Here is a 23,479-nt window from a genome sequence, read left to right as displayed (position 1 = left end):
CAAAACACATTATGTCTAATCTCCAAAGCCTTGTAGCACTCACAGTAATAACATGCCATAAGTCATATGGATTGGTATTATTTGAGGGTTGCATTCTTGGGGTTTATGTAAAGTAACCCCCCCCCCCCCCACACACACACACACACACACACACGACACGATACATGTGTGCGTTATTTTTACTTCTTTCCAAAATTTCATCAAAGTATTAGTATTTGTTAGTACTCTTTCCACCTCAGGTTACCATTGTGTCTCGACAGGAGGGACGTGATTGCGTATCTGTTTTAAAGCTCTTTTCCAGTAGGGGGCAGCAGCAGAGCGTCGCTGTTGCCAGTGAACTGCAGTCAGTCCCAACGACGAAGAACGTAAACAGGAAAAAGGCAAAAGGCGAACGAGCTGTCGTGCGTTTGTCTGAAGTGTTTAATTTCAGTGACGATTTTGTTCATAATCTTGCAGAACTACACAGACAGTCAAAATGGGGAAACGACAGCACCAAAAAGACAAAATGTGAGTATTAAATGTTTCCTAGATAGTAAACGATAGCGCCGAAGCGGAACTGTTAGCTTAGCATGCTAATTCTGGTTGTTTACCACTGTTGCCAACTTTACTTTTTTATTATTTCATGTCGCTTAATTGTGTATGACGGTGTGTTTTTGTTGAAATCTCATGGCAGGTACATCACGTGCGCGGAGTACACCAACTTCTATGGAGGAAAACGAACCGGTTAGTTTCCTTTTACCGCTTTATCAGCGTGTGCCATTAGCTAACTGTGTTAGTTTAGATTTCACCGGGTCTAAAATTGCCATGAAATGACAATTTTTGTTTATTTCAAACGACAATGGAAATAATTTAGATACCTATAATCGTAACTCGCGTTTCTAAAAGTGTGTATACGTTTTATACCGCATTTAAAATAACTTGAAACTACTATTACCGAACTCGGTATAACCCCCAGCCCTAATGTATATTGTAGAAAATTGTATCGCAGTATATATTATTGAATTACTACTCTGTCTTAACTAGATGCAGCTTACGTAAAGTGTTTACCTTTGTGATGAGCTTGCAACCTCTCTTATGACCTGTTATTGTATGTGCACGAGGTATGATGAGATTTTAAAACAGCTCAATCTATAAAATATATTGCTTTGTTTTGTTTTTATATCTGTGGTGTACATTTTTGTTATTTTTTTGGTTATTGGCCCATGAGTATATGCTACACAGTGATTACAGACCAGTATTTGAAAATATCTGTCATTTTAAAAATGAATTTAATAGTGCATTATGTTTTCACTTATCAGAAATACCACAGGCAAACTTCAGACGGCTTCCGTTTGATCACTGCAGGTACGAGCAGACCTTTTTTTTCCCAATCAGTGGGAGCACAATAAGTTTGATATTGTTAACAACAAATGATGACATACGAAAGTCTATTTCTACTTGTTTTCTCTGAAACTTTTCAGCTTGTCCCTTCAGCCGTTTGAGTATCCCGTCTGCACTGAGGAGGGAGTTGTTTTTGACCTGCTGTAAGTTCATGATGCACATAAAAGCAGACATATTTAATGAAGGCCTGCCAGACTTGATGTCTGCGAGTTGTCATTGTGTATTAGTGTGGTACCATGAAGAGAAACAGAAACAAACTCTTAATAGAACAAATGGCATCTGTGTTTTTAGTGCTTTTTTGCCCTGCTATTTGTGAGAATGACTTTGACAGTTGATCTATTGAGTAATTAAACGTGACACAAAACCCCTAAATGAGAAACAATTAAATTGTTTAAGTCTAAAGTGTTAAAAGTTTATGTTTCTAACATATTTTTATTTTTTGTTTTAGGAGCATTGTTCCATGGATCAAGAAGTATGGGACTAATCCGGCCTCAGGAGAGGTAAAACGATAATTTTTCTTAGCGATGTGATATAGGTTAATTTTTCTACCTTCTATCCATCTATGGCAATGTTTACATGGTTTCTGCTGCTGATGGTTGAAATGATGCTGGCATACCTTACTTATTTCAGGCTAGTACTTTATAATTAGACAGTCAAATCAACTTGATTTCCCACTAACACTTCAGTTTTGTTTTTAATGTATTTTCATAGAAACTAGAAGCAAAGTCTCTCGTCAGACTTAACTTTGCCAAGAACAATGAAGGTAAATATGCTTAATGTAATTTAACCACAAAATATTCTTACTTTTACTTAGTGGAAAACTCAGGTGCTTTGTTTGCGTCTGATTTTTTGTATCCGTTTGTAACAGGAAAATACCACTGCCCTGTTCTATACAATGTCTTCACAAACAATTCTTACATTGTCGCCAACAAGATCACTGGCAACGTGTTCTCTCATGAGGTAGGTAAACCTGCTTTGATCCTCGTATGACTTCTGTTTGTACAGAACACAACATTTACACATACAAACACACAGATGCTACTGATTTCGAGTTGACTGTGATGCTGTGCAGATGCTCAGCCCACATGGTCTCATAAGCTGCTGCTTTGCACCGCACCAAATTTGTGTGCACAGTACAAAACAGTTTTTTTCTGTATGGACGGATCATTTTGACAAAGATAAATCCCCTTTTCATGGAAGAAAACAAAATATAAATCTGACGTGTGGTAAATGAATGCATAAAACTTCCCTCTTGTGATGAATTAGTGACTAAAGTGTTTGCAAAAACATCTCTGCTTCCACTCAGGCTGTTGAGCAACTCAACTTTAAGACTAAGAGTTTTAAAGATCTGCTGACTGATGAGCCCTTTATCAGAAAGGATATAATAACACTTCAGGTGGGTGGTCGCATTAGTTTAGTTGTTTAGTTTGAATATTTGATTGCACATTATTTTTTGGATCAGTAGACTCTACTCTGAACATTCTGCATTTTTTAATGATTACTTTGTCGTTCTAGGACCCAACAAACCTGGACAAATTCAATGTTTCCGACTTCTTCCACGTGAAGAACAACCTAAAGGTGTTGGATCCAGGTGAATCTTTTTTTTTTTCTTAAATCAAATGTTTTCTGAATTTCAGTGTTTCTGTATTTCAGAGTGCTTTTTTAAACCATTACTTTCCTCTTCTGCTTTTCCCCTTGCCATGATTTAGATGAGGAAAAAGCTAAGCAGGACCCGGCCTACCATCTGAGGACTACCAATCTTGAGACCAGAGAGACCTTAGCAGAGCTCTACAAAGACTACAAGGGCGACCAGCTTCTTGCCTCCACCATGAAGGAGCCAGAGGCCAAGAAGACGGATAAGTTGAATGCTGTAAGAAAAAAATATTGTGTTGCCAAAGTAATTGAAAACTATATACCGTAGATGCAGAAAGAGGATGATAAACTGCAGGACTAAGAAACTCGGAGATGGTTGATACAGTTTATATAAAACCTGCACACAGACATCGTCTTAAAGGTGATAAAACTGGACAAAATCAGTCACAAATCTATGACTTCTTTTTTAGCTTTTGTGAAGTTTTCAGTCAGGCACTGTCTGCATTTCTGAGGTGTTGATCAATGTTAATTTTAATAGAATGCAGTTTTAGTTTTCATTTTTACATGCACACACAAACACAGTCAGGATACATCAGCTCTTACTAGGTTTGTAAATCAGTTGTTCTGCTGTGTACAGGAAGCCAAACACACTTAAACGGATTAACAATTGCATCCAGAAAGAGAACAAAGGGTGTTTATAGTGTTGTTGAAAGATAATAATAAGATTTTACACTTTTAATTTACACTAATGTATATTAAATGATGTGTGTACAACAATATGTCAAGGTATAAAATATTATAATATAACTGTTTTAAAGTGCTTTAAAAAATACTACTACTACTACTACTACTACTACTAAAAAATAATAATCAGCAGGTTTTATTAATTTACTTAAAATAAGGATTTTTAGTGTGGTATCCTAAAGGTTTTTCTTCAGTCATTTAAAGTCTGTTTTAATGGTAAGGCAAACAAACGTCGAACAAAGGAGGTCAATACTGCCCCCGACTGTGTCCTCGGATAACCGGGTGGGTGAGGTCTGATTCTGTCTGAATGTCATCACCACTTTTGCTGTTACAGAATACACCGAACAGATTAGTAAACTATTGTTTTTTGATGTATTTAAAATATACAAATATAATAAGAATAAGAATAAAGTGTAGTTTAGTTGCATTTATAATTTACATTGGTGATAACTTGCATAAATTATACATAAATGGATTCATCTTCCACTGTGAATTGTAAAATTAGTTGTATTTAGTTAAACACTTGCTGGTCAAATTGCACATTTACAGTGTCATCAAATCTTTGCTACCAGTTTGATTCTGTGGAAAGTCCAAACTGAGGAACTCACCTTGTCTAATCTAATGGAATGTCCTACACATTGCATTTAAGGTTATTTATCATCGAACACAAAAGCCAAGCTAATGCAATCAACGCTGCTTGTTTTTATGTTGGAGCGTTTCCTTTGTTGCTCTCCAGCTCTGGTTCATAGTTGAGGTAATGTTCAGACAGCATCTAGGAGAGCAGGGAATATAGGTCAGACGGTTCACTCAAGGTAAAGTCTGTGCTTTCATAAGTCTTTACAAGAACTAGAGCAGAAGAAGTCTACACCAGGACTGTAGAAAATACTTAAGCTTTGAAATCCATTTTCACTTCTGAACTTTCATCTTCACCGAATTCTCTGGGCTTAAATAGCTGCTCCACTTTCATGACGGTGTTTATGGTATTTTTAGCTTTTTGTTTATATTCAGCAATGTATTTCTGAGACAGAAGGATTCTCGTCAGTTGGGGGCTGTACTCTGAATCATTCAAACACTGCAGAGGCTGTTATTAAGGATAACACTGTTCCATTACCCAACATATTTCATCTTATATCTTTGATTTCTGTGATATGATAATACATGACGATCCTACAACCATTGTAAACATTTGTAGAAATCGAGCTATTTTGCAATTTCAATTTTCATGGATGGCTCTACACAGTGGTTTTTGAGCTTTAAAGGTTTTCATCTATAATTGCTTTTGGCAACTAGGTATATTTGAAGGAAATCAAATTAAATCCTTATGGCATTGAGAATGCAGCAAATTTGCTCATTAAAACGATCCTTAAAACAATCAAACTGCTAAAAATCACGTTTTAATTATTAGTGCACAAAATATGCAGTTGGCACATTACACCAAACAGTATTTGTTTAAAGGTATCAAGCATGGTTTGGGTTGTTTTATATTTGTGCTGTTCTTTTTATGCAGCTACATGCTTCTGCTCTTTATCTTAGCTCCTGACCTAAGTTTCATTGCCCATTGTTCTATATCATTGCAATTAATAAAATAAAATGAGAATCTACGATCGCATAATTTTGAAAGATAATAAGTAATCTATTCAGAAACAATGGTATTTGAGGGCCTCAGAAGTTAATCACATTCATAAACATGATCAGTATTGCTTAAAAGCAGGGTAAGAAGAATAAGAGAAAATAAGTAAGAATTTCTTTTTTGTCTCTTCTCTTTTTTTAGGCTCACTACTCCACTGGCAGAGTTTCTGCCTCCTTCACGTCCACAGCCATGACTCCTGCAACAACACACGAAGCAGGCAAGTGAGCATCTCACCTAAATATCCTCTGCAAATTCCCAGCTGAAAGAAAACATCCACCTCTTCTTTTCATTTGTGGCTTAAGTCTTTGTTGATCTAGGGAAGCCCAGCTAGTCACACCTGCACTTACAGTATGGAGCTTTGTGTTTCTACAGATGAATGCAACTGCTGCTCACTTCAAACTGTGTGATCTTCTGCTGTCAGCCTTTGAGCTGCTCTAAATGCAAACATAGGTTCACTACAATTCAGAAGAAGATCATAGTTTTTGCATTCAGTAGTCTCATTCGCAAAAAAATAGCATTCTATACAAAATATTTTAAGGATGTTTAGACATGGACTCCAAAAGGTGAAGCTCTAAATGTGGATTTAATTACTGTTTATGGTAGATTAATACATGCTTCAATCAGAATTGGAGCTTGTGCTGAAGAGGTCTTGGGTGGTTTTAAAGGTCAAGAAATCATCAAGCTCACAAACATTCATTAACATCCAGGCTTGTTAACCAAATTTGTATTTTACTCTTATAGATGCCATCGCAGATGACACTGTGCGTTACCAGTATGTGAAGAAAAAAGGCTACGTCCGTGTGCACACAAACAAAGGAGACATCAATTTCGAGTTGCACTGTGATAAGGTAATTAAGTGTTAACTTATCTGCACAATTCAACATTATCAAACTAACCTCTGGACAAGGTAAATGACACACAAAAGTGGCCTAGCTTTGTTCAGGCTTGGACATCATTTATTAACACTGCAGCATTTTAAGTCAGTCACTCTTTTAACCCATGGCTAGTTTTTTTTTTATTGTGTTGGTCAGATGGTTTGATGTAGGTTTTTGTCCTGATCTGGTGGCTCAGTGTGTCCCATCGACCAGCCAGCAATTGGTGGACTGTCTTCTCTGTGCCAAATATCCCACTTCTTTGTGTCATAGTTTGATATTAGCTGCATGCACTTTGTGTGGAGAGGAGGGGCAGACAAATCAGCTGTGTGTGTTGTGTGTGTGAGAGAGAGAGAGAGAGAGAGAGAGAGAGGGGTAGAGAACTGCACAGGTAGGTAGATGAATGTGTGAAACAGTACATTGTAGAGCTGAAACAATTGATCGATGAAACGACTATTAATCAATTACTAAATTAATTGCCAACTATTTTGATAATCGATAATCGATTTGAAGCTTTTTTCATGATTAAAACAAGATTTATGATTATTTTATTTTATTAAATGTTAATATTTTCTGTGCTCCTGAATCATTTTAGTTTGTGGACAAAACAAGACTTTCGAGAACATCATAATTTCCAGCTTTGACAAACACTGATCAATGTTTTTTAACATTTTCTGACATTTTCTGGACCAAACGATTCATCGAGAAAATAATCGGAGCTTATGCAGCTCTAGTACATTGTATTTTTAACTGTGTTGGGGATCAGCGGGGTCACTGTTAATTCCGGTACCCCACAAATGACTCGATGTATGGGAAATTTAATCAAAAACACTGAAATCCACCAGAGTCTGTGCCACTGGGTGTTTCTTGTCTGCATCATTTTTAAGGTTAGATGTGTGGATCCAGAGAGACGGCATGAGTTTCAGGAATGCGTTGTGTGCTTGATTTTCATTGGCTTCTAAGCTGTCGACTCGGAATAATGAGGTGAAAGCGACAGCAGTTAAACAACCTGCCCTCAGTGCCCCTCTTCCTCCTCCGCGCCACCTTTCTCCCCAGTAGTTTTCACACAGGATTTCAGCTCTGTGTGGCCTGCTGTTTATGAATTAATGAGTGCTGCTTCACTGTCACATACTCACTCAGTCACACAAATCCAGAGCCCACGCCTACGTTAAGTGCCCATTTGCTTATCCAGCTTTAGATTTCTCAGCCTCCCCTGCCCTTGTTATCCTCGGCTCATATGAAATGTGAGGGGGCAGATGTTGCGGAAGGGATGACACGGCTTGTGTCTTTGGTCGCACATAAATCATAGAAGGCACAGCTTTATTATATTTGATATCACTGTGGATACAATAAATATACTTGACTTGATTTAGATTTACAAATGGTTTTGCAAATTAATATTACCAACACATTTTTCTTAAAGTGACGTTTAGTTTTAAATGAGAATCCAATGATCTACAGATAAAAAGAAACGTGGACTAAAAGAGGTATTTTAATGGGTTTTATGTCACTCATTCCCCAGGTGATGCATATAAAAGAGGAGCTGTCGTTAGGGATTTTATATATTTCTTTTTCCATCTGAGTCGAAGATATCCTGTATGGCATTATGTATTTCTTGCCAATAGCCCTTAATGACAGGACAGTCCCAGAAAACATGGTAGTGGATTGCATTTCGATTTCCACAGTTCCTCCAGCAGATAGGATTATAGCATTATCATCATAATGAGACGTCTGAGAAGGTGTAATAAATAAAATACCCAATCAGGCTTTTTCCATCTGTGAGCTGGTACATCTCCATTGGTACCTCCAAATTGTTGTCCATTGTTCCTCAGATTTTTATATATACAGTTGAATGTGGTTTGAAATTCGACAGACCCATATACAAGCATGAAACCGTTTTATCAATAGTTTCTGAATCATAGGCTTTTGTTAATAATTCAATCAGATATGTGTTTACCTTTGTTGCATTTTTCATCTTCGTATTAACGTAATGCCGTAACTGCAGGTATTGATAGGTCTTGTTTTTATAAAAATATGTGTCCTTTTAAGCATTTCAAAAATGAGCAATTTTAAATCTTTTAATACACTACATAAGGCTGTTATACCCTTAGCTATCCAGTCCTTAAAACTAGAATCCAATATGTTAGGTCTAAAATCTGTGTCATAGGCGCACCATTTAAGAGCCATAATATCACTTTCAAGCTTATAGATTACTGTTTTAAGGGGTTCTTTTAGTGGCTGAAATCGATCAAATCAATCCCAGTGTCTTAGTGCTTCAGAACATTAAGCCTCTTTTTACTGGTGTGTTTTAAAAACTGGGATTTGGAATAGAAGGAAGAAGAGGTAGAGCATCTAACCTTAACGGCAATATTGATACGTAGGGAGAAATAAGACCATTAGAGCTTAGAAATACTTTTGAAAAACAATTGGTTTTACGAAAGCATCTACTAATTCCCGGAAACCACCAGCCATTGTTGTTAACGGGGAATAGTTGAGTTTCACACACACAACACAACAAGGCCCCACAAGGCTGTTAATTTTTTTTTTTTGAGTCTGTGGCAGGTCAGACAGAATTTCATGTCCATGTCTGTTGAATGTATGAAGGCAAAACTTTACTTTTCTGCTGATGCTGCTTTTACACGTCATCCTTCCTGTATGGAGATGAAGTACCAAGTCTTATTTTATCCCATTACAAAGTGAACAAAAAAACACTGTCATTGTTTATTTTATAAGTAGTAGTTTTCTGTTTTATGTAGGAGATCACATTTTTGTTGGGTATGTGTTGTCTCGTTTATCTGAACCCAGCATTTTATCGATTTTTGTTCTGAAAATGGTGACAGAGCCAGTTGTGCTAAATGTCTTAAGGTACCTCGGTCTCTCTCCACACCCAAATTGCTTGAATGTAGTTTTGTAGTTTGTCTATTTGTTGGAAGACATTGCAATTATGGTTTCTTTTCACCGGCAGCAGACATGAATAATGTACTGGGTGTGTGTTACACATTACTTTACTTTGTTAAACAAGTACTGAACAATGAGATGACCTTTTATTAATATGAACAAAGATAACACTTATGTTGCAGTGATTAGAAAGTGCAGACCATGTTTTTTTTACTGTGCTTCTTGACACTCTGTCTTTGTTTAATGATGAATATATAATGTATAATACTGTGTTCTTAATATATTCAGTAATGTAAAGCTAATAGAGCATCTGATATTATTGACTATCCGACACTGAGAAACTAAGCAGTTGCTGAGAACAGTAATTCAAACTAACTCTATATGCTCTTTCCTCTAGGTTCCCAAAGCCGGAGAGAACTTTGTTCGTCTGTGTAAGAAAGGATATTATGATGGAACGGTTTTCCACAGGTCCATCCGGAATTTCATGGTGAGCATAACCACCTCAAACTATTTTCTGCTTTGTTGATGGTAAATTTGCACTGTTGTGAAATAAGTTTGTAGTGATATGTGACAGGAAGATATAAGCAAAGGGAAGGTCTATAAGGTGGTAGTCACTGTGGCAAGAGAAGCAAAAAAAGAAGAAGCTGGTTGATTGGAGACTCAGAAATGCCTTACATGTGAATGTGAATGTGAGTGTGAATGGTGGTTTGTCTCTGTATGTTGGCCCTGTAATAGACTAGCGTAGCGATGTAGTCAGGGTGTATCCTCCCTCTTGCCAGTGTCAACTGGGGTTGGCTCTATCCTCATGTGACCCTCATAGGGGAAGCAGTGTAGATATGCACTGCTTTGCTGGATCAAAAGAGGGGTGTACTGTGCAGCATTTTGCACTAAATAGTGAGATTGCAATACTGAAAGGACTGCAATTAGTGTCTTGATTCTTTACAGATAAAATAAAAATATGAAATCTTTACAATATTGTGATGGGTTGGAATTTTCTATTGCCTTTAAATGAACATTTCACGGTTTAAATTCTTAACCACGTATGTTAACAAATTAGTAGCATGCTATACATCAAAGGTTAGTTCAAAAATACTTCTAGTTGTTATTGTCATGTATGTTCACCTGGTTACTTGTTGAAATAAGAAATAATGTTATTCTTTTCCACCTCCGAGATGAGTAAACATACATTTATTTGTTATTACTCACTCTGCGACTGCAGCTTCTTAACCCAGACTGAGAATTTGGAGTGAAAAGCTGCTCTTGGTAATTTATTTCACAGCTTCTTCTCCCATTATTGAAGTTGCTCTGAGTGGACATGTGCTCTTAAAAGGGCTCTCGTCTTTTAAATCCTGGGCCTTTGTTTTCATACACAGTGGAAAGCTTTGAATTGTTTATCCATGATTACTGTGCCACTTCTGCCTTCACCCTGTCCTCCCCTGCTGCAAAGGAGGCAAGGGTTGCCTTGAAGAGAATAGTTACAAATGCTTAATGAGAACTGAGCTGTGGCAGTTGGTTCCCTTACAGTAGATTTCAAGACCTTCACAGTGTAGTGAACATCCTTAAATGACACTTGTCAGTTATACCCTCAAAACTTAAGAGGTCCACCCGACCTGATGTGTGGAGAAGGTTTACACATGAGCCTGTCTAATTAGGAAACGGTAAGGATTCATAGGCTCTGATCCAATGTACTTAGACTTGGTAATAAAAGTGCAATTTATTTAGTCTTTAATTACGTGGGTGGCACTAAACTGTACGCAGCTAAAGAAGTAATGTATGTCAAAGATCTTGCTTGAGCATGACCTGACTTTACCATATGGTTAGTTGGGTAAAGTAAGTATAACACGGCTGCCTTTTGCTTGCCACTTTTAGGCAAATGGGTTATTGGTTTATTTCCATGTTAAATGGGCATCAGTCCACCGTCATGTCCCAAGCGGTACCTTTTTGGTCAAAGTTGTAAAGTTGCAGCAGTAGCAATACGCTGATTAGGACACAGGTACGTTTTACTCTGAGGTGGTGTTGTGGTTTCTCATAATAAACACAGCAATTAGGTGAATGCTAGTCTCTCTTAAATATGAAATAATGAGGTTTGAGGAAAAAATGGCTGACTAATTAAACTATATAATCATTATATAGTTTAATTAGTCAGCCATTTTTCTATGGAAGCACTGTCCCAGTGGGCAAGACAGTAACATAATAGTGAAAGCAGGGTTCATCAGGATTAATGCGAGCTGGTGCATTTTTCCTTTGACATTACTCAGTTCTCAATTCTAATTTTAACGTCTCTTGGCTGTGCTGGTACAGTATCTTGTCAACAACTCTTGCATTATAGCCTTTTAAAAGTATAAAAATATATATTTTCACACTCACTAATCACAATCCTGAATTTTGTATTGCCACTGTTTTGCTTCCTCTGTGGTAGCAGAAAGTAATTTCAAGAAGTTCATGCAAAGAGCACAGGCACACAACAGCACCAGTGGTCAAAACCTCTAGCGATTTGAGTTGAGTAGAAACAAAACTTGGGAAGTTAAGTTTTAACAATGAACAATAGAAGCCAGTATCCTGGAAAACATTGGCATTTTCTCCTAATCACAACAAATATGGCTCTGGTTTGGCTGTTTGACAAAAGGAAATATAAGGTTACAAATTGAAGTCTCATTTAACTGCTTAACAGAAACTGTACAGTTTCCTGTAATAAATATGTACAACTCCTCTATTCACTACAGGCCAAACCTGTATTTTGTTTTCAGTGTGCAGCACACACAACACCAGAAGTCGACCAAAACTAACAGATTTATGTTTTGTTTCCAGATTCAAGGAGGGGATCCCACTGGCACTGGCACAGGTAAGATGAGGATTGCACTTATACCACATTTTGATTGCATAACAGCTCTCTGTTGAATAGTTCCTTTTTTGGGAGCTTTGCGTAAATACTGCTTGCAACTTAATATATGTAACTCAAGAGTGTTGCTAAATATACTCTTTCAAGGAGTACCGGAGACACACACACAAGAATATGTGGAAGGAAGAGGTCTGGGTGTGGGTGAATAACCAGCATTTGGTGTTTTATTCCTGTTTTTAAAAGGCAGCTAAGTGTAATTGACTGCTTAGACACATACAGTTAATTTCCTGCCTTCATACAGCTGGTGCTGCCGTGAGAGTTTGCTGCACAAGGTGTCCTTTGTGTCTGTGGGCGTCTCCGAGCACTACACAAAATGCACCCATCACCTCGACAGATTTATGAAGGTGCAGAATTCCTGGCCTGTGGTTAAAATCCTCCTCATCACCTGCACTGAACAATGTTTGCACACAACTCTGTTTCAGACCTTTTAAATGTTTTTGTTTTTTTTATATAGATGACTTCTCCTTTATACCGAACAGCCTGCGATTATACACCTGTGTGTTTTGGCCTGCTGTTTGTTTTAAGATTAAGAGCGTTGAATGAACTTGCTATTCTAGGAAGCTGTAAGGAACGTTTGTCACTCATTTTGTTGTTTCGCTCCACTTTATTTGAAATGCATACAGGGGAAACCATGTGTATTTAAAAAAATAAAAATCCTACACAAACTGCCTGCACATAAATTGGCAAGAGACACATCCTGCAAACTGCTCACTGGAGCATTACCCCAAGTGCAGAAGAGCCTCATTTATCTAGAGATGATGTAAATTAAGGGCTTTTTTAAATCAACATGAGTGAGAAATGCAATATAGTTTATTGTTTTACAGTTTGTTGAGAATTGCAATCCTTTGCCTATTTTTCCTCTCTTGCTCTCCCTTAGTTTATCATTTATTCGTGCAGAGGTAAAATGTCAGCACCTTGATAAATTATGCAAAAATGTCACCAGTGGATGTTGACGGCACAACACCTCTTATAATCTGATTTGTTGTATGTGTGCTACCAATCACGCATACAACAAACACTATTCTGTATATGCAGCTGGCACTGTGCAGGACAGTGAAATACCTCAGGCCAACAGAACCTCTCCTCCTGTCGTGAGCCAATAAGCTCCTGCAGTGCATATTCCTGTATACTCCTCGTGATGATTCTTAATGATGAAGTCAGGCCAAATAATGATTCACAGCTGAAGCCTCTCAACATGGCTCCCCATTCAAGGGCAAACCCGTCTTTTGCTTATGAGAACATAGTGCCTGTCTCTGTTATGGTGCAGTAATATGAATGAATGTTAGAGCTAGTCATGTCCGTTGTTGACATTGCCATTAAGACTGTCAAACACTGCATTGTAGAGCAGAAAACTACTCACGAGATGATCTCCCTTCAGAGTCTTCTTTTGCTTACATACATTAAATACATACATACATTAAATAAACACCGAGCTGTCAGTCAACTGCTGCCTGGGAAAAAAAAGTTTAAACTGTTTTATTTTATAATGTATCAGTCTCATAAAATAAATATATATTATGATACTATGTTTAGGACTGTCCAGGGTATCACCCTATTACAGCTGAGATGGGCACAGCACCCCTGCATATTATCTGTGCCTCGGTAGATAATGGATGGATGGATACTATGTTTATAAAGGTGGACAAAAACTTCACAGGGTGTCTTTTAATGAAGGCATTTAGATGTATCCAGATAATCTACCAGGTCTGTTACATGGAACTGAGAAATTGTTTCATTTGAGGAAAGGAAACGGCATATTTATGGATGTATTATACTATATATTATAATGAAATGTGGGGTGAGTCACCGGGCTTCTGTCTTCTCTTCATTTTGCTTCAAGTGAAACCCACAGATAGTAAAGTTTGTACCCAAGTGTGTTTGGACTCTAGCAGTATGATGCTCAAAATGTCTATATTTCAATCTTTACTTTTCAGAAAGTTTGAAATCAGAGATTTGCAACAAAACTCTGGTAAAAATAGGGAAGTCATTGAACATGTTTGGGAAATCCCATTAAGGTGGACTGTTTTTTTTTCTTTAGTTGATGCAATGTATTTGCAAATGTTTTGTGGCTTGACCCCTGTCTTATACTTTCTTACTTACCTTAACCTCTCCCACTTATCTGTGTCCACTTTTTGCCTGAGAAATTTTAATTTTACTCACGTTTCTCACTTACACTCTCCATTTACAGGAGGGGAATCATGCTGGGGAAAACCTTTCAAGGATGAGTTTCGGCCAAATCTGTCCCACACTGGCCGGGGTGTTCTCAGTATGGCCAACTCTGGTCCAAACACCAACAAGTCCCAGTTGTAAGAATTGCCTTTTAAACATGTTTCTGACAACTTCTGACAACGACTGCTGAACATCTCGGCATCGTTGGCTGACAGCTTACCAGAAATGGTCTGGCTGGCTCACTGAAAACCAGGAAACGTTTGTGTTTTTTTTTTATTGAGTTTCAATCCTTGGATGTCTTTGCACCCATGGATGAATAATACATAAAAAGTTAATGCTGTTTGAATCCATTTATACATGTACGGTTTATTCGTATTTATTTATTTATTTATTTAGTTATTTTATAGAATATAAGTCAATTCCAATTTCCTCTGACTTAGACATAAATACTAAAACTGTCATCAGAGAGTTATTTTTATTATATTTTGTAATAGAATTATCTGTGGTTATTCTAATAGAAAACAACTTTAATAAACAGCAATATATAAAAACAAATGAACGATTAAAAAGTTGACTTTTAGTACTTTTTAAATGTGTTTATGTGTCTAGCAAAACTATTATTTATTCTACTTCTTAACCTACCATATTTTGTTTTACCTAATATTTAAATTTCTTATTCTAATTATGTTTTTTTTCCATTCATTTCTCTTTTTCCCTCTTAGCTTCATCACATTCCGGTCATGTACATACCTTGACAGAAAGCACACAGTATTCGGAAGGTAAACATCTTCACTTTGTTTTAAGTTAACTGTACTTTGTCTTTGTGTCGGTGTTTTATGTTCTTTAGCAGCTGGAGCAGACCACTTTTCTTGTCCTCATGTTATTCTTTAATAAATGTTTTCCGCTTGAGCTGCAGACAGTGCAGTGCAGACACTCATTTATGCGCTTACGCAATTAGTTCCAAGCATGTCATTTGATTAGACATGATGTCAAAGAGCAATAAATCGTTTTCAAATCATAGCGGTTTGAAACAATGCAAGTAGCAAATCATGAAGGCTACAGTTTGGAAAATATGATACGCAACGGTTTATACTTGTTTAAAAAAAACATGCATACTCAAATCAAAACAGAAGTCTTGAGAAATGTCTTTTACTGCCGACCAAGACCAGTGAAAAATGTATAGGCGATTCAAATCTAAACTGTACTCCATGTCTCGGTTTAGAAATATTTGAGAATGCTTTGAATGATTTTCATGTGATTCTTCTCATAGTTATCATTTCTAAAGCATTGCTATAACCTTTTAAATACATCCAGCTCCTTTCCTGACTAGCTGCTGGACATTACTCAACATACAGATGTAGATGTAGAATTCACTATGAAGGATTTTTTATCCTCATCCCTGACCCATGTTGTCCAGTTCAACACCTGAGACATTGTAGCTGTAAGTCATTTCATGTCCGTGAATTGATATGTTGTTGGGGGGGGGGAAAAAGGTGTGACTTGGGAATTATTCAGACAAGTTGTGTGAGTGTATCCTCTCACTTAGCACATGGTAACTGCCCCAACAGGAGCAGCTGCACAAAGAGTTTGCAGTTTTAAAGAGCCAAGTTGTTACAGTTCTCGGCACCAGGGAGACTCCATAACAGATCACCTCAATGCACTTTGTGTTTTGACAGTCTATATGTTTTCTGCAATTGTTTTCCCTCCTGTGTTCACACCAGGAAGCCAGTGTGCTGAAAACACACTGTAACACTTTGCTTCTAGCTAAATCTCATTGTCCTATCTGCCTGAGGTAAATAGTCAAGTTTGCACAGATCCCTCTTAATGTAAAAGGTAAAGGTTGGTCTGGGGTCATAGCTAATATTGATCAATGAAAGTCAAATAAAAAATCTTAACATAACTTCCCCCTTTTCATTGGAAATGTTTGAAAGGTCTGAGTCATAAACCAACAAAGCTGCATCTGCAGCACTTCTCGGTTCCATCTCATTGTTTTGTTCTCCAACCCACAATTGTACTATTTTGGTTGACACTCACTGCTTTCATAATGCCTTTTTTTTCTTAGTAACAGGTGGCTATTTTCAATAAAGAGCTCTTAAATAAGCTCAGCGTACTTCCTGTTCAGAAGCAAACATGAGCCAAGCAGAGACTGGGGGAACATAGAGGAGCATCCAGTAGCTAAAAATGTTTACTTGGGCTTGTAAAGACTAAAACTGAACTAAAAAGTGTGTGGATATTGGACTTGATGTTTTCACTGGTCTATTTGGAGTCAGCAGCATCACGGCAGTTTTGTGGTGGCAGCACACATGTTCTGACCTGACGTTCACGGTCTCCTCAACATTAGGATAGGAATCACTTATTTTGTTGTTTCCCTGGCTACAGTTGCCTATTCACACAAAGCTGCACATTTTAAAGTTGATGTGAGATCATTAACTCTCACTTTAGCAGCACCGAACCATCTGTATGCAAAAGCCGTCAGAGAACACGGTTACTATCGTGTCAACCAAAACACGACACATTGCATGAAACGATATCAGTTCCTTGAATCCAGAAGAGTCCAGACCTGAGCTCATTAAGCCCATAGTTGTGCGAATCACAGGCTCAGTTACATGGATCAAGCAGTGTGTGACAAATCTGTCAATGTTGTCAAGTTCCAGCTGTTATTTCAGTGCATCTCTATGTTTTAAAATTATGGGTATTTCAATTTGATAGCATCTGTTACTCTGATCATTTTTCAAGTCATAGCCACTGATTGAGAAAACCAATTAAACTAATTAAGCGTTTGTGTTGTAGTCATTTTAAATTGAGTTTACTTGGAAAAGATTAAAGATACTTCATTAGGTTCTGTGAGGGATTTGAAGAGGTTCAGATTTGGTATTTTTTGTATTATGTAAAGTGCTGTAAAACCTCATGCTGCCCTTGTTTTTATAATGTCAAAGTAATGTGGAACCATTGGAGGGAATCAATGTCTCCCTTTTTTAAAAACAGAGATATATACATACAGACTTGTCTTATTACAAAATAATAGATGTTTGTTTGTTTTTTCTAGGGTTGTTGGTGGATTTGAGGCCCTCACAGCCATGGAGAATGTGGAGAGTGATCCCAAATCAGACAAACCAAAGGTAGGAAATAATATTGATAATATTATTATTACTTTTACTTTGTAGTGAAATGTATAACTACTCACTTGGATCAGATAAATACTCAGGATTTTTCCATGAGCCTAGTTGTTTCATTTTACACTGTTGAAATCCAGCAGAAGAAACTAGACTACAACTGTGATATTGGTTTCATGCTGAGGAGAACAAGACTCAGCCACAGTCACACGATGGCATTCTGACACATACTTAGTATTTTGTGTAACCAGTGGGCAGTGTGCTTTTTGTAAACTACCTTTATCTGTTTGACTCTATTTTACAGTCAGAGATAAAGATCCTAAGTACGACGGTGTTTGTGGACCCGTATGAAGAGGCTGATGCTCAGGTTTGTACCTTTGTCTGATCTACTGATTTCATGACATTTGACAGTTTTTCATACAGAAATCCATCCAAAATCTTCTATAGTTAATTAGTGTTTAAATAATCTGTCCCCAGAATCCGTCTTCAGATTTATCCAAGTGATAGTGCAAGTCAGCACGGTGAATGGTAACTGTAAAGTACCGCATTGGCTTTTGCTGTAGCCTGACAGAAATCAAATCAATTTCAGCTATTAAATCCTTTACCCTGGAAGTTAATGTTGGCTTAAATCAAATCAGTTATACCCACTCCAGCTAAAAGTATTTTTTGTTATTGTCTCATATGCATATGTGCTTTATTTATTTGACTTTTTGCATCGTCATTTATTTTTCAGTTTTTATGTTTGTACATATAAAAGCTGAACTACGGACTAGAGTTGCAAATTGCCAACAGCTTTAAACCTTTTGGAGCCATGTTAAACTGCATTGTCCCTGTCAAATAAATGAAATCCAGACTGGAAGTCCCATCTGCTGAATATGTGTGCACATAACAATGGAGAGTGTAGTGATTTGAATATTGACACCTTATTCACTGCTGTGGATTTCCACTCAAGCTCATTATAACTAGAATATTTACTGAGGTGAACCAAAAAGCTTTAAGTCCAGGAGTATTTGTACGTTAGCAGTAGAAGGTGAGCTGTAGGGATGAGTAAATCATGTCAACGGCATGGAGCTGCAACAATTCAGTTCATTATTGAGTCATTTGCCGTTGAGTCTTAACATTATTTTGTTTAATTGTTTTGAATACTTAATTTGAATATTCTAATGATCAAATTAAGAAGTCTGTGTAATGGCTTTTTTCAGGATTTTTGTGTGAACTTAAAATTTTAATTTAACTGTTAAGCCATTTTCACACATAGGAAAATATTCTATGTCTGCACGGTGAGCGTGCTCTCAATATCCTTTAATCTGACACATGCTTTTTGAGGAAGTAGATTTGCAATTGGCTATATTTGCTCACACGCAATAATTAGTGATAATAAATTTGACCTCATCATTATTACACACCAGTAGTGAACACATACAAACTGGGCACAGAAGCCTGGGGGAGCAATGGGGCTTGGGGACATTAGATACTCTAAGAGATGTCCTCAGCCCTTGACCTGTCCCTGGATTCTAACCAGCCACCCCCTTGATTACAAGCCTATATCAACTTCGTCACAGGCTGCCCAGATTTACCGGGTTTTGTGTCTTTCAGATCACAGCAGAACGAGAAAAAGAGGCGCAGAGGCAAGAGGAGGAGAGGCAGCAGGCCAGCGTCACCCTGAAGAAAACCAAGGAGGAGCAGGCACCAAAAACCTTCAAACAGGGTGTAGGGAAATATATCAACCCAGCCACAATGTAAGAACACACACACACACACACACAAAGAAACTGATAACTGCACTCACTTCATCTGTTTTTGAAGTAACTGTGACATTGCTGTGACACATAGTTGGGTCAGACCACAAATTAATAAATGCTTCATATGCTCAAACCTGAAGTTAGAGGTTAGCCCGGTCGCCATCTGCACTTGATTCACACACTCTGATGTAAGAGAGTTTGATAAACAGGGTAGTAATAGATGCTCCATAAAACATAATAGCAATACAGAATGAGTGGGGACATGATGTGCAAAATTGCCAATTATAGAGCAGATTAGCCTTTTCCCACGTGGGGATAATTCAGGTTTATTACCCAGAGCATATTTTTTGCTGAGTGGAGATGCATTTTTATTTTAGTTTGAGTTATTACTGTATAGTTCATTTTAGTTTCCGGTGTATGCGCGTTTCCAACAACATGCATATTGATATTGAAGTAGCAAGCTCACAATGACAAACGCAACCCGAACATCTGGTTTTTGTCATTTTACTCTGTTAAGCTGAGCCTTGCAAAATATTTATTGTTTTGCGTTCAACCAAGTCGAGATAGTTCTGTAAAGTGAAATTAAGTAATTCTGTGACAATCTCACCCATGGCGCAATTATGTACTTAAAATGTGTATTAAGCAATATCTCCTCTAAAGGAGAGCGTTATTAATAAGAAATAAGAAACATTCTAAGGTTAAAATGCATGCATTTTTTTTAATGAATTGAAAGGGCATAATAACTAAGACATATCAAGACTGCTCCTCGGACCTCAGAAAACAGCATTTTATTGGTTAATTATTTTGCAAAATATGTGAGATGAATAGATTTATTACTGACATTGTTTCAGCAATAATTCAAAATAAACTACTAAAGGTTATGCATTCATCCAAAGATGTGAGGATTCTTGTGTTGATTAAAAAAGAGAAAATGTTGAGAGGTTTCGTCAAAAACCTTTTTTCCAAATTCACTTCAAGTAAGAAAAGAAATAAACCTGAGCAGCTGAGACACTCGATGTAATCAAAGGCACAAAAGACACACTTTTCAAAGAAGAAAGTTCAGGCAAAAGACTTAACAAAAAAAATCAGAGAAAAAGATTCTCTACAAAATAAAAGACCCACAGAGCTGAAAGTTTCTGGTTCTCCTTTTGCAGAAAACGTCCTGCTGCTGAAGATGGCAGTGGTCCGTCCACCAGCGGAGCCGTGGCAACCAAGAAGTCCAAGGGCAAAGGCAGCTTCGGAGACTTCAGCTCCTGGTAGCAACAACACTTTCAGCAGTTCTGTGATTGTTTTACTGAGAAACCCCCGTGTGTAAAAATGTATGTCATTAATACATAGGTTATTGTATTGTTTATCATTTCTCAACAGTTTTTGTATCCTGTGAAAATCTTAATTAAAGGTTCTTTTTTTTCCATTGATGGTGTGTTAATTGCATTTCGTCAGTTTGACACGTTGTTTTGTCAATTCGTTATTTGATGAAGCAGTCATTAAGAGCAAGCGCTACACGTTGTACATAGGAATTAATTTTATCTCCATCATTCAAGATATTTTGATCAATATTTGTGATAAAATAGTCTTAAATCTTTATTCCTGGGTAGTTTAATCAATGTTTGTCAGAGGTTGATGATGTAATCACTTTGCGAACATGATAAACACCTGTCATCAGACTAAGGAGAGGGGAGGTGTCAGGATTTGCTTAGGATTTATTTAGTGGTTGAGAATGAGGCCATCGTATCTCTGAGCTGGTTACTTTGGCTCGAGTCCCAGCGCTGAACATTTTTAATGGACGTGCCTCACAGAGCTAGAGTTATAGATTGTTATAAAGTCGAGGTGGCTCGCTCATAAAATATTGATTGCAAGCTAGGTCACTTTTATGTCCACACTGCTAGTCTGGTTATTTTAGGACATAAGCGCAGAATCTCCTCACCCAAGATAAACCCTTCAACAGCTATATTTTTGTTGTTTCTCCCTGTAAATGGTATGTGTGTGTGTGTATGTATATATGCACACACGTATACCATTTACAGGGAGAAACAACAAAAATACATACCCAAGGAGGACTTTACAGAATGCTTTGCTATTACAAAATGCATTTTGTCACATTAATGTTCCAAAATTGTCATTCACAATTGCTGAGGGATTGTTTGCTTTCGGTACGATGGTGTCGTCGACTCTGAAGGAGAGTGTGTATTGTTGTGTGGACCATTGCTCAGTTTTCAACAGCCATTTACCAAGCTGCCGTGATGCTTTAAAAACAAAATGCACTCGCGTCCCTTGTGGCAGTTATTGTTCCCATCAGTTAAGATTTTTTATATGTTATAAAGTTTCCAAAGAAAGTTGAAGGTCTGTGTCTCTGAAAAAAGACCTAAGGTAGACGTGCATCACCTGAACGGCAACACAACCAGAATTTTTTATAACTGGATAACAAAACTGACCTTTACATCCAAACACCTAGGAAGAACAGACAGTGTAGTTACTTAACTGAATCTCAGCTGATTAACACTTGAGGGAAGCGGGGCTGCCGTGGTACAAGGCAGGGTACACCCTCAACAGTTCGCAGTCCATCACAGGGACAACACATGGAGAGACACAACCATTCACTCACAAATTTACACCAACAGTCAATTTAGAGTGTTCATTTTAACTCTATGGGTTTTTGGACTGTGGTAGGAAACTGTAGTGCAGAGAGCAAACCCACATGCACACGGGGAGAACAACTCCAATCAGAAAGTCCCCGAGGTCAGACTGGGTCACAAACCCAACACTGTTTGCTGTGAAGCAACAGTGCACGCCCCTACACTCCCGTGTGGCTCCTGAGCTGATTAAACCTCTCCTAAATTTCCTTCCTGTTTTTGTGGTCATCATTGTTCCACTTTCAACAAAGTCCTAACTGAATAAATAGCTTTTTAATGTTAAGGAAATTAAATCACATACCTCTAAGTTCAGAGCGAAAGTCTCAATTTCACAGACACACAATAAAAAGATGAGAAAATAGAACATTTCTGTGTCCTCAAAGTAGTTGCTAGATCCTACTCGTGTAAAACATTTGATCCACTGTTTCTCACTGTTTTGTTTTTTTCATTTTATGAAAGTCATACACCAAAAACTGTCCAGAGATGGAGTTCATCTCTACAACATCTGTTTACTGTCCCTAACTTTGCACTCTCTTTGAACTAGTGACTCTTGTCTCAAGAAAGTAGTGGAGTCCCAAAGTCGCTGCATTTGTTGCTGGGTGCTGAAGTCATGAAAGGATCCTGAAAAGTGCTGCACCAGTGTCATTGCTGAAGGCTGCTGGGGGGATGTAAGATACATTTTGTGCAAAGTACTTTACAAATGGCAGTGTATAATGGGTAAACTCACACCCACCCAGCTGACTAACTGTGAAACTCACTGAACAGCATGTGCTGCTGTAACTCCTGAGGATCAGACAGATCTAAAATGGCCACAATAAACGTGACGCACATTTGTAAAATCTGTCATTGAGTTACGAGTTAAATCAACAATTCTGCAATTAATGGTTACAAAATTGGAATGTAGTTGTTTGAAGCCATGTTGGATCATTCCTGTTAAGGCCCTAGTTGCTAAGGTGGAATGGTGGGATTGTTAATAGCACCCTTGTGTCACATAACCCATACAACTCATCCACTCAAACCTCATTATTTAACTTTGCTCTTGGCAGCAGTTGCAAAGCTTTAGGTTTTTACTTCAATGGATACACCACCTGTGTGCTCTCAGCGTCTCTGGTGCCTGAGCAAAGTGAAACTGTGTAAATACTAGAGGTCGAAAAATGAAGCCAGTGCTCAAGATATTGACCTGCAGCTTTTCACACATCTAGAGCTAAAAGTTGGATGGGAAAACAATTTGTTTCTCAACTGTCTGGTCAGAGCAGCAGAGGGAAGTTGCTAATCCAATGAATAATTGAGGTCTGTGGTTCTGACAAGAATTGGACGGGTGATTTGAAATTGGAAACCCATTGGTAACTTCAGACAGTAAGTTGCTCACATAACATTCTCAAGTCAAGTCATGGAGTATACCTTCACTGTGTAGTGCAATCCAATACAATATATACTTTCTGTGTGCAACTTTATGCTTTGACTGGTTTTGTGTGTGTGTGTGTGTGTGTCTTAGGTAATTTATATGTTAATTTAATTAATGTGGTGAACTGAGTGGGATTTTTGTCAGTAGACTGTCGAGGCCAATCTTTCCTCACCCGCCATTCTGCAGAGGACAGTGGAACAACGAGGACACCTATATGTGAACACCTGTGTGCAGCCCACACCTTGTGACAGTGTGTACTGTGTTTTCTTAAGGCACTTTTACATCATCAGGTTGACATCTAATATTCACTGGGCATCAGTTTTATCTCATAAAAGGTGACATGCTTCTCATGAAGTCATCACTTCAGTGCCATAAAAAGAAGACTGACCTCAAATCTCTGT

At 37.7% G+C, this 23,479-nt stretch overlaps 1 protein-coding gene across 1 annotated transcript; it reads left to right on the top strand.

The window, feature by feature from the left end:
* Positions 1-368: 368 nt before the first annotated feature.
* ppil2 (peptidylprolyl isomerase (cyclophilin)-like 2) lies at positions 369-20,408 on the top strand. The gene is made up of 20 exons (XM_083905435.1): positions 369-507; positions 674-723; positions 1,299-1,344; positions 1,461-1,523; positions 1,829-1,880; positions 2,092-2,143; positions 2,249-2,340; positions 2,687-2,776; positions 2,896-2,971; positions 3,090-3,250; positions 5,489-5,564; positions 6,089-6,195; positions 9,515-9,604; positions 11,926-11,959; positions 14,205-14,322; positions 14,908-14,964; positions 17,232-17,304; positions 17,603-17,665; positions 18,895-19,037; positions 20,195-20,408. The coding sequence occupies exons 1-20, from the start codon at positions 476-478 to the stop codon at positions 20,298-20,300; spliced, it is 1,581 nt and encodes a 526-aa protein (XP_083761561.1). The 5' UTR covers positions 369-475; the 3' UTR covers positions 20,301-20,408.
* Positions 20,409-23,479: the final 3,071 nt, after the last annotated feature.

The sequence above is a fragment of the Microchirus variegatus genome (genome assembly GCF_963457635.1).
Source record: "Microchirus variegatus genome assembly, chromosome: 18".
In the NCBI taxonomy this organism is placed as follows: Eukaryota; Metazoa; Chordata; class Actinopteri; order Pleuronectiformes; family Soleidae; genus Microchirus; species Microchirus variegatus.
This window is presented reverse-complemented; position numbering and strand designations above follow the sequence as displayed.